Source organism: Mercenaria mercenaria, chromosome 14, assembly GCF_021730395.1.
Source record: "Mercenaria mercenaria strain notata chromosome 14, MADL_Memer_1, whole genome shotgun sequence".
Classification (NCBI taxonomy): Eukaryota; Metazoa; Mollusca; class Bivalvia; order Venerida; family Veneridae; genus Mercenaria; species Mercenaria mercenaria.
Window position 1 is genome coordinate 40107975 of NC_069374.1, and position 13211 is coordinate 40121185.

General features: G+C 37.7%; 1 protein-coding gene across 5 annotated transcripts in view; it reads right to left on the reverse strand.

Annotated features, from left to right (window-relative positions):
- Nucleotides 1-12132, reverse strand: part of LOC123527412 (uncharacterized) — a 104332-nt gene extending 92200 nt beyond the window's left edge. For 4 of the 5 annotated variants that reach the window (XM_045306838.2, XM_045306836.2, XM_045306840.2 and 1 more), the window contains exon 1: nt 11703-12132. In XM_045306838.2, coding sequence (XP_045162773.2) covers nt 11703-12078 — 376 coding nt within the window. In that variant the 5' untranslated portion in view covers nt 12079-12132. The remainder of the gene's footprint in view (nt 1-11702) is intronic. The other variant, XM_045306837.2, reaches the window with a different exon arrangement.
- Nucleotides 12133-13211: the final 1079 nt, after the last annotated feature.

Here is a 13211-nt window from a genome sequence, read left to right on the forward strand (position 1 = left end):
AGATTCTTTTTAGTATTACAATATTCAAAGTATGAATGACTGTCACTTCATATTTTTACTTTCAGGTCATGCCTCAGCACTAGAATATAAGTCTGATATTGATTCTATGTATGTATTATAAAAATAAATTCTAGAATCATTTCTGTTACAATAATATCTATCATGTCTGTTACTTTAATGTTTAAATTTCATAACACAGCTCGATATTTACCCAAAATATTATATCCGGATATGATTACACTTTCTTTTATACCGCCAAAATCTCCAGTTTCAACAATATGTTTTACAAATTGTGATGATATGAAGACAGTTTAGCAGCAATTGGCAGTAACTGACATTGAAGTTTACGGTGAAATTATTTAAATCATTTCATAAAAAAATTGTTTCGTTTCGTCAAAGCACTCTAACATAGACGATCTACTTTCGATTTCAAAAACTACAAGAAAATACAATTTAATGTTTCGCCGATTTGTTTATTTCTCGAAAAATAAGAAATAAAATCATTTTTAAAATCAGTAGTAATTAAACAAATCAGTAAGAGCTCTTTCTCGGGATAATTTATCCGCTTACTGACTGCAAAAATCAAGCCATGTGTCATCATGAAAAGCAGAATGGGTGACGGTTTCATTTTTTTGCGAACCAGAATCGTAAGCAAATTATCCAAACCAGTCAAAATTCCAGCAGCCAATTGTATAAACAATGGTTAAAATATACCACGGTAAAACTATAACCGCGGTATATATCGTGGTTAGGTTACCACTGATTATTTTCTCTTGTATAAACCAGTTTAACCGCACGGTAACCTAACCACGTAAAATATCAATTTAACCGCGGTAAATTTTCCGATAATGCACTGCGCACATAACCGGCCTTCCATACAGTTCTCTGAACAAGGCACTTTTATGATGTCATCAGTATAATGATGTCATCAATACACGTGTGTACAGTACATATTGTGTTTTACCAATTTCAAGGTTATCGAACAGTGTAAACAACTGCATTAACTAGAGAGAATCTGTGCATTTAATTATAATTACGGATTTTAAAAGTATCTTCGGAGTAATGTCTGTTTATAGTGACTGTAGGACTGTAATTTTAAGGAAATGCTTCTTGAAATGGCTACAAACGTGTTTTGCTGAATGTGGATTATCAAGTAAGATGTTTGCTTCTTTTTTTCACATACTGAATCAATGTGTATTTAATGTACTGTAGAGCTAGTGCGCAATGGTCTTTGTGGTCGCAGTTCGCCTGGACATACTCTGTTGATGTTTTCTACTAACAAATGCGGCCTCATTGCGAATAAACGGACGAAAATATTTTAAAATGGGTCTCGTCAATACAACCGAATAGTGAATTACAGACGGGGGCCCTGTAACGGTATAAAATTCATTCGTGATTCGTCGTCAAATAAAATCTGTTCCCGTAGTGTCAGAGCTTGGTTCCGTTGCATCCGTCGTTCCAAAGTCGGTCCAACAAGCCTGTCTGTGTTGTCAGCTAACACCTGAATACCTTTTGCGTAATTTTTCATCCGCCAAGTCCGTCAAATTTTGTCTGTAAATACGTCGAATTGTACGGCGGCCATGTTTGAGTGGTTACTTTGTGGTTACCAAGCTCCCGTAGGTGGGTTAAAATTAACCGTGGTTATATTGGGGTTACCATGACTGACGTTATTTATACAATCGCTTACCACGATGTTACCATGTTGGTTACTGGCATTTAGTGGTTACCGTGCAGTTAAAGTTTTTATACAATTGGCTGCAGAAAGGTTACAATCTAGATTCTTTCTAGTATTACAATATCCAAAGTATGACTTCACTTCATCTTTTTACTTTCAGATCATGCCTCAGGACTAGAATACCAGTCTGACATAGATTATATGTAGGTGTAATAAAAATAAATTCTAGAATCATTTCTGTTACAATAATATCTATCATGTATGTTACATGAATGTTAAAATTTCATAACACAGCTCGATATTTACCCAAAATATTATATCCGGATACGATTACACTTTTCTCCATTTTTAACAATATATTTTACAAATTGTGATGATACGAAGACATTTAGCAGCAATTGGCAGTACCCTTACAGAAGCAAGCCTCTGTGGCGTACATGCTGCGTATTTGCTGTGTATATGCCGCGAACACAGTAGTACGCCAGAGGAGTACATTTTACATACACCGCATGCCGCGTACATGCCGCGTACTATTTCGACGAGTACACAGCATGTACGCAGGAGGTCACTAGTACACTTCAAGTACGCAGCACAGACTCTGAAAATTTAAGGAGTACACTGCATGTACGCAGGAGGGACTTGTACAAGAAAATAGTACACTGCATGTACACCGCAGATACTTCGAAATTTATAACACTTATATTTAGTTGCATTAAAGTTGTTTCCCCTTGATGCAGTTACGCCATTTTCTTCAGATGTTTACCAAATTACATGCTACAAAAATTGATTTATTTCATTGAAAAGTGGATGAAGAAAAGCATACTAATTTATTTGATAACATCAATCTACATTATTTTGGTAAGGGTAAATACTTATTGATGCATGTCACTTATCTTTTTTCTGTTTTTTTTCTGTCCAAATGATCAGCATTTGCATAAGAAAGTTGGTGGGGTAAGGAATTTACATTATCACAGCAGTTTCGCCACAAGAGTACACAGCATGTATGCAGCAGGAGTACACAGCATGTACGCCGCAGGACTCGGGCCAGGGGTACACAGAATGTACGCCGCAGGAGTACACAGAATGTATGCCGCAGGAGTACACAGCATGTACGCCACAGGAGTACACAGCATGTACGCCGCAGGGGTAGTACACCGCAGGCTCATTTGCATGTGAAAAGTGTATGTGCCGCGTACATGCTGCGTACTATTTCCCGCATACTAAATTCCTCCAGCATACATCCTGTGTACTATGTAGTCCACAGCATGTACGCAGCAAGTAGTACGCGGCAGAGTTCATTTGCATGTCAAAAGTGTACTACAAACGTACTATCAGTGTATGTGCGGTGTATATCCTGCGTACTATTTAAAGCCCTTGATTTCAGTACACATCATGTACGCATCATATACGCTGTATGTACACAGCAAGAGTACGCAGCAGGCCTTTTTCTTCTGTAAGGGTATCTGACATTGAAGTTTACGGTTAAATTATCTCTTATTTAAATCTTTTCATAAAAAAGTTGTTTCGTTTCGTGAAAGCAGCCAAACATAGACGATCTACTTTCGATTTCAAAAACTACAAGAAAATATAATTTAATGTTTCGCCGATTTGTTTATTTCTCGAAAAATAAGAATTAAAATCATTTTTAATATCTGTAGTAACTAAACAAACCAGTAAGAGCTTCTTCTTCCGATAATTTATCCGTTTACTGACTGCAAAATTCATGTGTGTGTGTAGAAACCCACGCAAAGTTTATAGAAATCATACGATGCGTGTATACGTTCAATGTGGGAGAATTAAGGCTGATCGGGATCGGCTATGTTACCTAACGCATCCAGACGATTCAGATTTTGTTTTTAAAAAAGCATTGTGTGCATTTCTGTAATTTTATATACGTTTTTATACGCTTAGAAATTATTAGACATGCGTATTTGCATTATTTCTGTACGTAATTTACGCTAATACGCATCTTATCTGGAGCCCTGTGGAACTATTTTTTGTCTTTCGCTGGATGTTACGCAAGCTTTGTAAGCCTGCACAATTCATAAAATGCACATTTATGCTTAATGAGTTACATTCGAGTATTGCACAATTACAAGTCATAAATATGACAGATTACATCGTATATTGATCATAGCAAAGGGAATTCACACAATTTAACTTCATTCATGCAGTGAACTGTTTGAAGTTTGAGAAATCTAATGGAACTACATCCCTTCACTGTGTTATTTGGTCCATTTAGACTTAGAGAATCGCTGGATAGCAAGGACTCGTCAAAACGATTTCATCGTTTAGCCGACTCAAAAATACCGTGGTGTGCAAACGCTTATAAAAAAAAGAGCTACGGACGCAACTGATATACATTGCAAAGCTCATTGTTTGAATTTAGCCTTAGTACACAGTTCTAAAATCCCATGTGTCAAAACTTTGATGTCAGCTGTGCAAGATATAAGCTTTCTGTTCGATTACTCAGCTGAATGATCGGTAGCGTTTTCCGAGGAACTGGCAAGGGACACAGTTCCAAGGGAGGAATTGGAACAACGCATTAAAATGCGAATCCTTTCTGAGTCTCTGTGGGCAAGAGCACGTTTCCAGTGATAATCCATGCTCAGAAAATACTGCATGAAGATGGAAATGAGAAGGCAGCCTAGTATCTTGCTGCAGTTCTTAGATTTGACTTTGTCATTTCTCTTGAATCTGAAAATGTGTTGAGTATCATCGTAGCGCTAACGAGCCTTTTTTTCAGAAGGAAGATATGGACTTACTAAATGCCGTTACAGAAATAAAGATACAAGTTTTCTCGACTGAGCGGAATGACTCTGCAGTGTGGCTTGCCCGATACAAAAAGGCAATGCGTATAACCAGAGACTTCGGCACTAAAACATCTAAGTCAAGGCGTGTTGGAAGGTAAATGCATACAGATAACATGATGCAGAATCTGTCTTGGATTACTTTGAGTTTATGGTATCAATGTATTTTTCAACCATTTTGTCTAGAAATGGCAACTCACATTCTACAAAATGAAGTCCGTTTTGCTGGCAAAATCTACTGAAAACAAGTCAGAAGTGCCAGTGCCTATTTACACCGCATATTCACCAGATCTTCGTGGCACATTTCAGATATTTAAAAATGAGGTAACAAAGTAGAAACTACACTTGAATATTGCCAGTCAGAAACCACAGACTTCAGACCACTCTTATACATCCCTCTGTGTGTAAACACTATTCTGTTTGTGCTTCTGACTATGCCTCCAACATCTGCATTTTGCGAACGCTCATTCAGTAAAATGAAAGCATTCAAAAACTACTTTCGTTCAACAATGACAAGTGATAGAATGTTTTACTAGCTCTATACACATTTAAAAGGATGTTTGCAAAGATGTAGACCACGTCTTAAATGCTTTCGCTTCAAGAAAATGCTGAATATGGACTTTTTCTGACCCAATGCCAGCTCTTTACGATTCTATAAATTAGACCTTTTCCCTCTATTTCAGACAAAAGTTACCGAATAATTATTATTAAATGCTAACAACATATTAAACATCGTTAGAAATTATTAATAAATAACTGAACCCAATGGTGAAATTTGAATAGCTAAAAGTCAAGATAATTATTGGTACGATTTTGTGCATGGTGTAGTATTTTTAACTGAGGGAAATCAAATGTAAAACTCTAGTTTCTTAAAAGTGTAGTCCAAGATGTTTTTTCAAATATAAAAGAGTTGTGGAAATGGTCGCTGAATTAAATAGAGGCAAATAAAAACCAGGTCAGTTCTGCCTATTTTGCATTGTTATTTCTTAGTGCCTCTAAGTCGTTCTTCGGGAAATTGTGAGTGAAATAGGTCAGTATCGGCTTCTGACCACAGTTCCAAATTCTGGAAAAAAAGTCAAAATAAATTTATAAAATAAATTGCCAATCATATGTTGCTGGAGAGGTACTCAGATGTGCCAAGAATGTATCACATGGCATTTGAATACCAAACAATTTTCCGGGGAGCATGTCACCGAACTCCTAGATTATGTGTCAACACATGTATGGCGGGAAAGGAATGCCCCTGCAAAAGAAATAAATCTGACAAATCAGTTTCCTTATTCATAACTCGAAGGCATAGTAGATTCACTTTATATGATAAATAGTGTTGTGTATTCAAATGTTTTCCAGTAAATTATTTTACACAGCTATGACTGAGTGAGTAAATCAGGGTTTTCTGCCCATATTCTCTGTTGTGTTTAAACAGTACAGTCATATTTTGTGCCTTTATCTACCCAAAGACTTTGGAATCTTTGTGAATTCCGAAAGAATATTTTATTGCGAAAAACAATCATATAGTGTGTTGTAAATACAGAAGCCTCGCGGCAACTTTAGTATTTCTGTAATATAAAATAGAATAGTTACTCCTGTACGTGCACAGCACCTTCGAAGACTATGTACGTGTTCAGCGACATTTCGTAGATTTCGACATTCTCTTTTTGGCAGCTTTGCTTTTTGCCAGTTCTTTACATGTTTAGGCTGAACAGTGTATTTGGTTACAGTCATTTACTTCAGTAATTTGTATTTTCTGGACAAAACTGTACCCGTCCGTGGATAGCGTCATTCCAAAACTTGCGAATGTATTCAAACTTCCCAAGTGTTCTCGATAAATATAGGTGAATGGAACAAAGTATGAGTACCGGAGGAAATCGGAAGGTAGGGGGCATATGATAGGATATATTAGAACATCTAAACAAAGGTTGATCAATAGAAATACCTGGATTTTCCTTGCGAATCGGAGAAATTATCGGCCATTTTTCCGTGTAAGCTGCCGTTTTAAGTCACGTGTTCCCCCACACTGGCTTCTGAGATTCAACTTTATCAAAAAAATGCATTGCTTAAGTACATATTTGTCGTAATCTATATTTTATAACAAAAACAAAGCGTATGAAAATGAGCATGCTTGCTTTGATCACATGACCAAAACAATTTGCACAGAAATGGGTTTAAGGAAAGATATATTGCATGAAATCAATAGAATCCCAGATATCCAATGGGCAGAAAAAGAAATTAAAATCATACTACGACAAATTAGAAGAATACTGCAAACCAAAAAGTAACATCATATTTAACGGGTATCTTTTCAAATCCAGAACTCAACAAGAAAGTGAATCATTGTTCTTGTTCAGAAACACGATAGAGTCAACAAAATCACTGGCAAGCCTATTTCTGAGTCTATTGATAAGCAGACCGGTGCTTGAGAAGATATGCTCTGATGGTACAGACGTTGCAGGAACAGAAAGGACGCTCCTAGCAACATGAGCGACCTTCGGAAATTCGCGTTCGTGAAGTTTCCACCAGTCCAGAGGATTAGCGTTCGGCTCCATTTTAACGAGTAGGTAACGCTGTAGCTCATCAGATTCCTCGTGCTCATTGGAATCAAACACAAGAAAGTCTAGTTTCCTTCGTTTCCGTGGCATTTGATCACACTCACGATCAGAATCTCGGGATGAACGTGATGGTAGCCTAAGCGGTACTTCGTCGATGCGGCTTTCTAAGGTTTCCTCCGCTACCTTACGCTGATCACGTGATAAGAATGGGAGACACTTGTAACGTGGATCCAGTAACGACGCGAGCACAGGTGTAGATTTTGCAGTTTCCGTTGACGCTGGCTGATACCGTTTATTAAGTTCACAACTAATTGTCTCCTTTACCCTAGAGACCAGAGCACTGTCCGCGTTCTCTACCGCCAAGCACGTGTTAAGTAATCCGCACATCATAGGGTAAATCACAGAACATGAAACGTCACTCTCGGTACACATGTACGTTGTAGCTTCTGTAAGCACACTTAAACATTCCGAAAGTTCACTCACAATGTCCCACTCATAGTCCTTCAGAAGCAACACAGAGTCACTTTTCTTTGTGAATCTACTATCTAGCATAATGTCCGTTACAACACGCCGTTGCTCACACAGTCTCTGAAGCATGAGCTGAGTTGAATTCCAGCGCGTTGGTACATCCTGGACGAGAACGTTCTCCTTTTCTCCAAGCACTTGCTGGCGTTTCTTCATTTCTGCCGTTACCGTTGTAGAATGTTTGAAATGCCCCACAAGCTTTCTGCATCTGGCAACAGTCTTAGATACAAACGGAAGCTCTAAGGCAGGCTTTACACACAACTGTAACGTGTGTCCAAAGCAACCTAGATCACCCCAGTCCTCGCACTTTGCTCCGGCACATTCCATGTTGCGTGCATTATCATGCACGCAGGTATCAATCTTCCCGTCGAGTCCGAACTCACTAACAGAGTCTTTTAGTTTAACTACCATTATTGAGAAGCTTACACTTTATCTTTACCTCTCTTAATATTTAATGCTTAATATTTTTGACACAGATTCAAGCTATTGTGCAATATCTTCATCTACCATTGGAGCCATTAGCGATAAAGAATGGCAGTGACTGTGGGAAAGCACTACAGACTTGTTTATGAGATTTCATTGATAATATCTTCCTTATATCCTAATAACATGAATGGCTGATACTATATAAACCATGCTATAAATGAATTTTATTTTTCAGACTTGATTTTATCCTAAGTACAGTGTACTTTATGTTTTTATATTGTGCAGGGTTCTAGCCAGGCTATTATCGCCTGTCGCGTGCGACATGCCTTCAGGCTTTGAGTTGTATATTCGACATCCCTTATTTCCCCCGTCATCCCTTAATTGCCAAAGCGACATGTCTTAAACGCATTCCAATAAACACCTCGATTAATCCGATAGTGTATTTGAAAGTTTACCATGTGCTGACCCGATAGTTCAGGTAAAGCGATGTCAGTTAAGATATACGATAAACCAATGACAGCTTCCTATGTAGAAACGTGTGACGTAAATTTCATCGTAGCTCCGCCTTTAAATCCTTTGACAGACGGTATCTTGTGATGTGTACATGAAAGTGTTTAAGATTTTTCATGTAATCAGAAATAATGACAGATGACTTTCAACAATTATTGTCCGAATGTTTTTCGCAGTCAAGGAAAGACAATGGAAGGTACTAAGTCAAATATTGTGCAACACGTACGTTAATATGATTTTGAACAATTCTCGGTGTAATATTAATGTTTTTTTGACATGTATGAATTGTGTTTTCTCGGGTGGAATATCGAAAAGACAATGCCAGAATTAATGTTTCTGTCGTCACTTTCAAAATAGAACTTGTAGAGAAAAGATTGAAATATTGTTGATCTATTACTTAATTATTGATGATGCCTGGAAATAAACGTAAATCAGAAAGTGGGACATTGTTAAATATGAACTATTTCAAGAAGCTCCGGAAGGAGAACAGTGTTAGTGACTCAGTAATAGAGGAGACAGTGCGATGTGAAAAGCGAGATAAGATAAGATAAGATTTATTTAAAGTTGGCAAGACATCGAACAAGTACAACATAAGCTCATGTGAGCTTTTGAACCGACTACAGAGACGAATCTGTGAATGACATTCTTCCTGGACCAGGTACACCTGGGAAAACAGTCACAAATTCAGAATCCAACCCAGCCACGCCGGATGGCCAAAGGGAATCAGGCATTGATCCAAAATGGAAACAAGCGTTTCCCTGGATGACAGTCTCAGAGAATGGTAATTTAAATCATTTTTAAGTAATCCCAAAAATACTGAACGGTCTATTGAATGTATCATATCATATGTATCAAGCGATCAGTTAACGTATTTAAAAAAAATTGAAAACTATCAGTTGTTATACAAATTATAAGAAGACCACAATTTATATTTGAAATCTGATTCCTTTGGGGGGAAAGTATTGGACATGCATACTTAGAAAATAGGGAGGAAGAGTTGATGACTAACTAGAAATTAAGTTGTCATGGCTTTTACACACATGTGGGGCTACAGTATGTTTTAAGTGTTTGTGTCTTTTTTTTTTTTAAATAAAAGTTCTTGAAATTCATTAAAAAAACATTTAGATCTCTTATCATAGCAGTGACAGATCCCTTTGGCTATGTAAATAACAAAATTGTTTTAAATTCTTTACTTCAGGCCAAGGTATGTTGTGTTCAGTATGTGTAAAGCACCAGAGAAGGCCAAAGATGTGTGTTCCTGGTAGAGCTGTGTGGGTTGACATTCCATGAACCTCGATAAGGCGGTCATCTTTAGTATTTCATAAGGACTCAGACTCGCACAAGAAAGCATTGGTATTTGATGTTGCAGAAGCAAAAACAGGTGGTGGGATCGAGGCTTGTTTTGTGAGGGAAGAACATGTGAACCGTGAGGCAATGACAGCATCTATGACACTGCTTTACTTTCCGTGTAAGGAGGAAATTCCCCACACCACCAAACACAAACCTTTAGTTGATGTAGCTAAGACATTAGAACAAAATTGATAAGTTTACGTTGTCATTCAGCAAATAAATTCCACAGGAATAGAAGACTGAAACTTTAATGTGCAGTGCTAAAACTGTGTTGTTTTGCTAAAACTGTGTTGTTTTATGTAAAACAAATAGTGAACATTTTCAGAAACTTATATAACTGGTTAAGTTTACATGGTCATTTAGCAAATAAACACTAGAGGAATATTTTATGACACATTATCTCTATTTGTTCTTGTTGAGCATGTAAATGATGCTTATTAAACATTGAAAATAACACTGTGTTTTTCACTCTGAAATGCACCAGAATGCACCAAAATGAGTTGTAGTAATACAAAATTTTCTGGGGGTGGCCCCCCATACCCCCGCCAGCAGGAGGGGGTACCCCTCCTGCACCCACCCCATTGTTGTCCACGCTCTTTTTCAAAAATACCCTTCAGCAACATGCCTTCAGAAAATCCTGGCTAGAACCCTGTTGTGCTTTATTTTTATTTCGGAAACGAGGGGTATTTTGTATAATGAATGAATCATATATGAATATATTTAGATTGGTATCTATCTAAATACTGCCACTTCCTCTTTCCGAGTATTACGTGCAGGTGCGCGTCTGTGCGAGAAATGTAAAAACAGAAATGTACACGAGGGTAAAAGCAATACTAATGTATTTGTGAAGAGTTGAAAAATCAAGACGACAGTGTTATTAAAAAAGAGGAGTATAAACAGTTAAAAGAGATTAAAAACAGCATTCTACACTTTATATCGTGTAAGAACATTTGGTCACTCCCTGTCTGAATTGTTCCAGGGTAGGGATCTGCACAACCTCGGCCGTAAGAGAGTTCCATAGGACAATAGTAGCTGGAAAAAAGGAGAATTTGTAATAATTGCAAGGTAATATGATCTGCTTGTAAGACATGGGGTGCATATCATGTCTTGTGAAGCGGGTAGGGGGTAAAACATAAGGGGGCATGGGCCCTGCAACCAGTCCATTTACAATTTTGTAGAACATTAATAACCTGGCATCAGATCTTCTGTGTTCAAGCGAATGCCACCCCAGTTTAACTAGCATTTGGGAGACACTGCTGTATGTGGAGTAGTCATTTGAAACCAATCGCGCGGCCCTGCGCTGAACCATTTCAATTTTATGGATGTTTTGTTTGGTATATGGACTCCAAACAGAGCTGGAGTATTAAAGTTTGGGTCTGACTAGGGTTTTGTAGGCAAACTCTTTTACTTTTGGGTTATTAGTGGGAATGTTCCTTTTCAGAAAGTTTAGGGTTTGACTTGATTTGGAGGTGACCTGGTTACCATGTTTGTTCCAGTTAAGGTCTGAGGAGATAGTGACTCCAAGATATTTGGCATCACTTACCGTTTCAAGGATTTGGCCATGGAGTGAGTATTTGGACCTAAATGTTTTTTTGACCTAGTGATATTAATGCTATAATGCACATGCTTGTAGTATCTTCCCTCCACACATATACCTGGAATAGCCAGTGGTCAGTAACTTTTAGAACTAGCAACATATGTGTTTGTATTTTCTCTCTAGCACGCAATCTGTGGCTATATTATAAAAGAATAAACACCTAATACAACAAGTAGTAAATGTCAGTCTGTGAAACAGGTCTGCCTTGCAGTCGAAAAATTTAGACTACCAGGTATAATAGTCAAAATATGTCAAGTTACCTTTTTTTAGCGCTTCATTTAAAGCTTCTGGTTTATCCAAAGCATTACTGTTCAAGTCATTTTTAATATCCTTGGTTGAAATTGAACTTGGGATTTCCAACTGACCTTTCATCAAGACATCTCCTGTAGTATGCCTAATTATTTTGGCTGAAGCTGAATTTGAATACTGAAGTCTCCATTCAGGCGAAACTCTAAAAAGTTCACAGCTTCCCAATGATGTTTTTGATCTAGACTTTGGTCTCATATTGTTGCTTGATAAGAGCAATTTCTCACCTAGATGGAAAGCATCTGAAATTCTATCTTTTCTGATCAAACTACTGTTGTCATTAGTGACTGTGCTAAATTCTTTAAAAACCTCTCTAAAAGCTATGCTCATTTTTTCTTTAGCTGTTGAAAAATACCCCTTCAATATATACTTTGGCGATGCTGCTGACTGGAAGAGTTAAAGTTTTAATATGTTTTTTAGCGTTTTTGGGTTCAAATTTTGCACTGATTGGAACTGGCTTTTTCCCATGTTAAATTGCAATGCCAAAGTATCCCATCGGGCGACAGGTTGTGAAACATTTGCATATCGTTTTTTTAAACATTTTTGTTTAGTTTTTTGATATATACATGAACGCTTGATCAGTGCTAACTAAAAAGCGAAATTTTTATTCGTCCCCCTTTTTTGCGGCGTATAGTAAAATGTTCCCCCAGCGAAATTTTTGGTTAGTCGGGAGTTCCTTCCCTATCATATGTTAGGGGCGGTTCGGATACTACTCGAGCTAACCCGAGCCCCCTGTGTATTCCGAGTATAACTCTTGTCCCGGGCGATGGCAGTTGTGTCACCCGAATTCTACCCCCTTCTGAAGGGGGAAAGGCGGGTGTCGTTCCGAATGCTTAAACTTACATTCATCTTTCACCCAACTGTTTTCCGACTATCATGGGCGGCGCTGTCAAGAAACAGTTGTTAAAAGAAATGATATGTTAAAATGTTAAAAGAAAAAAAAGTTAAAAAAGCGGGTATGTACAGTTAAAAAGGGGGACAGAGGCAATAGAAATACATACTGACCACCGCCCCTCTCTCTAAAGAACTGAGACGGGGGCTAATTTAACATAAGTTGGTGGGGATTCCAGGTCGGATGGTCTTGGGGTAGGAGTTAGAAAAGAAATGAGTGTGAGAAGGGGGATTAAGTAATTTAGGTTTCAGTTGGAATAAGATGAGATTGGTCGACTGCAACTGTTTGGGTCCTTTTTTTTATAAAACTTTACAAAATTTTTTGTGAAAACCTTCTATATTGGAGGTATTCCATTCTAAAGTTTTCAGATTTGTGAACATACTGGTTAACTGTAGTCGTACTGCGACCTAGCGCTGACCTTTGGACTTTTTCGACTTTGTGGAGGGTTTTTTGCCAAGGATGCCAGACGCTTAAAACAGACTCAAGTTGAGGGGGGACATAGCTGTTATGGCAGCAATTTTGACCTTTTTATTGTCATTTTCACATTCCTTTGTATAAAAGCGAAGAGGGG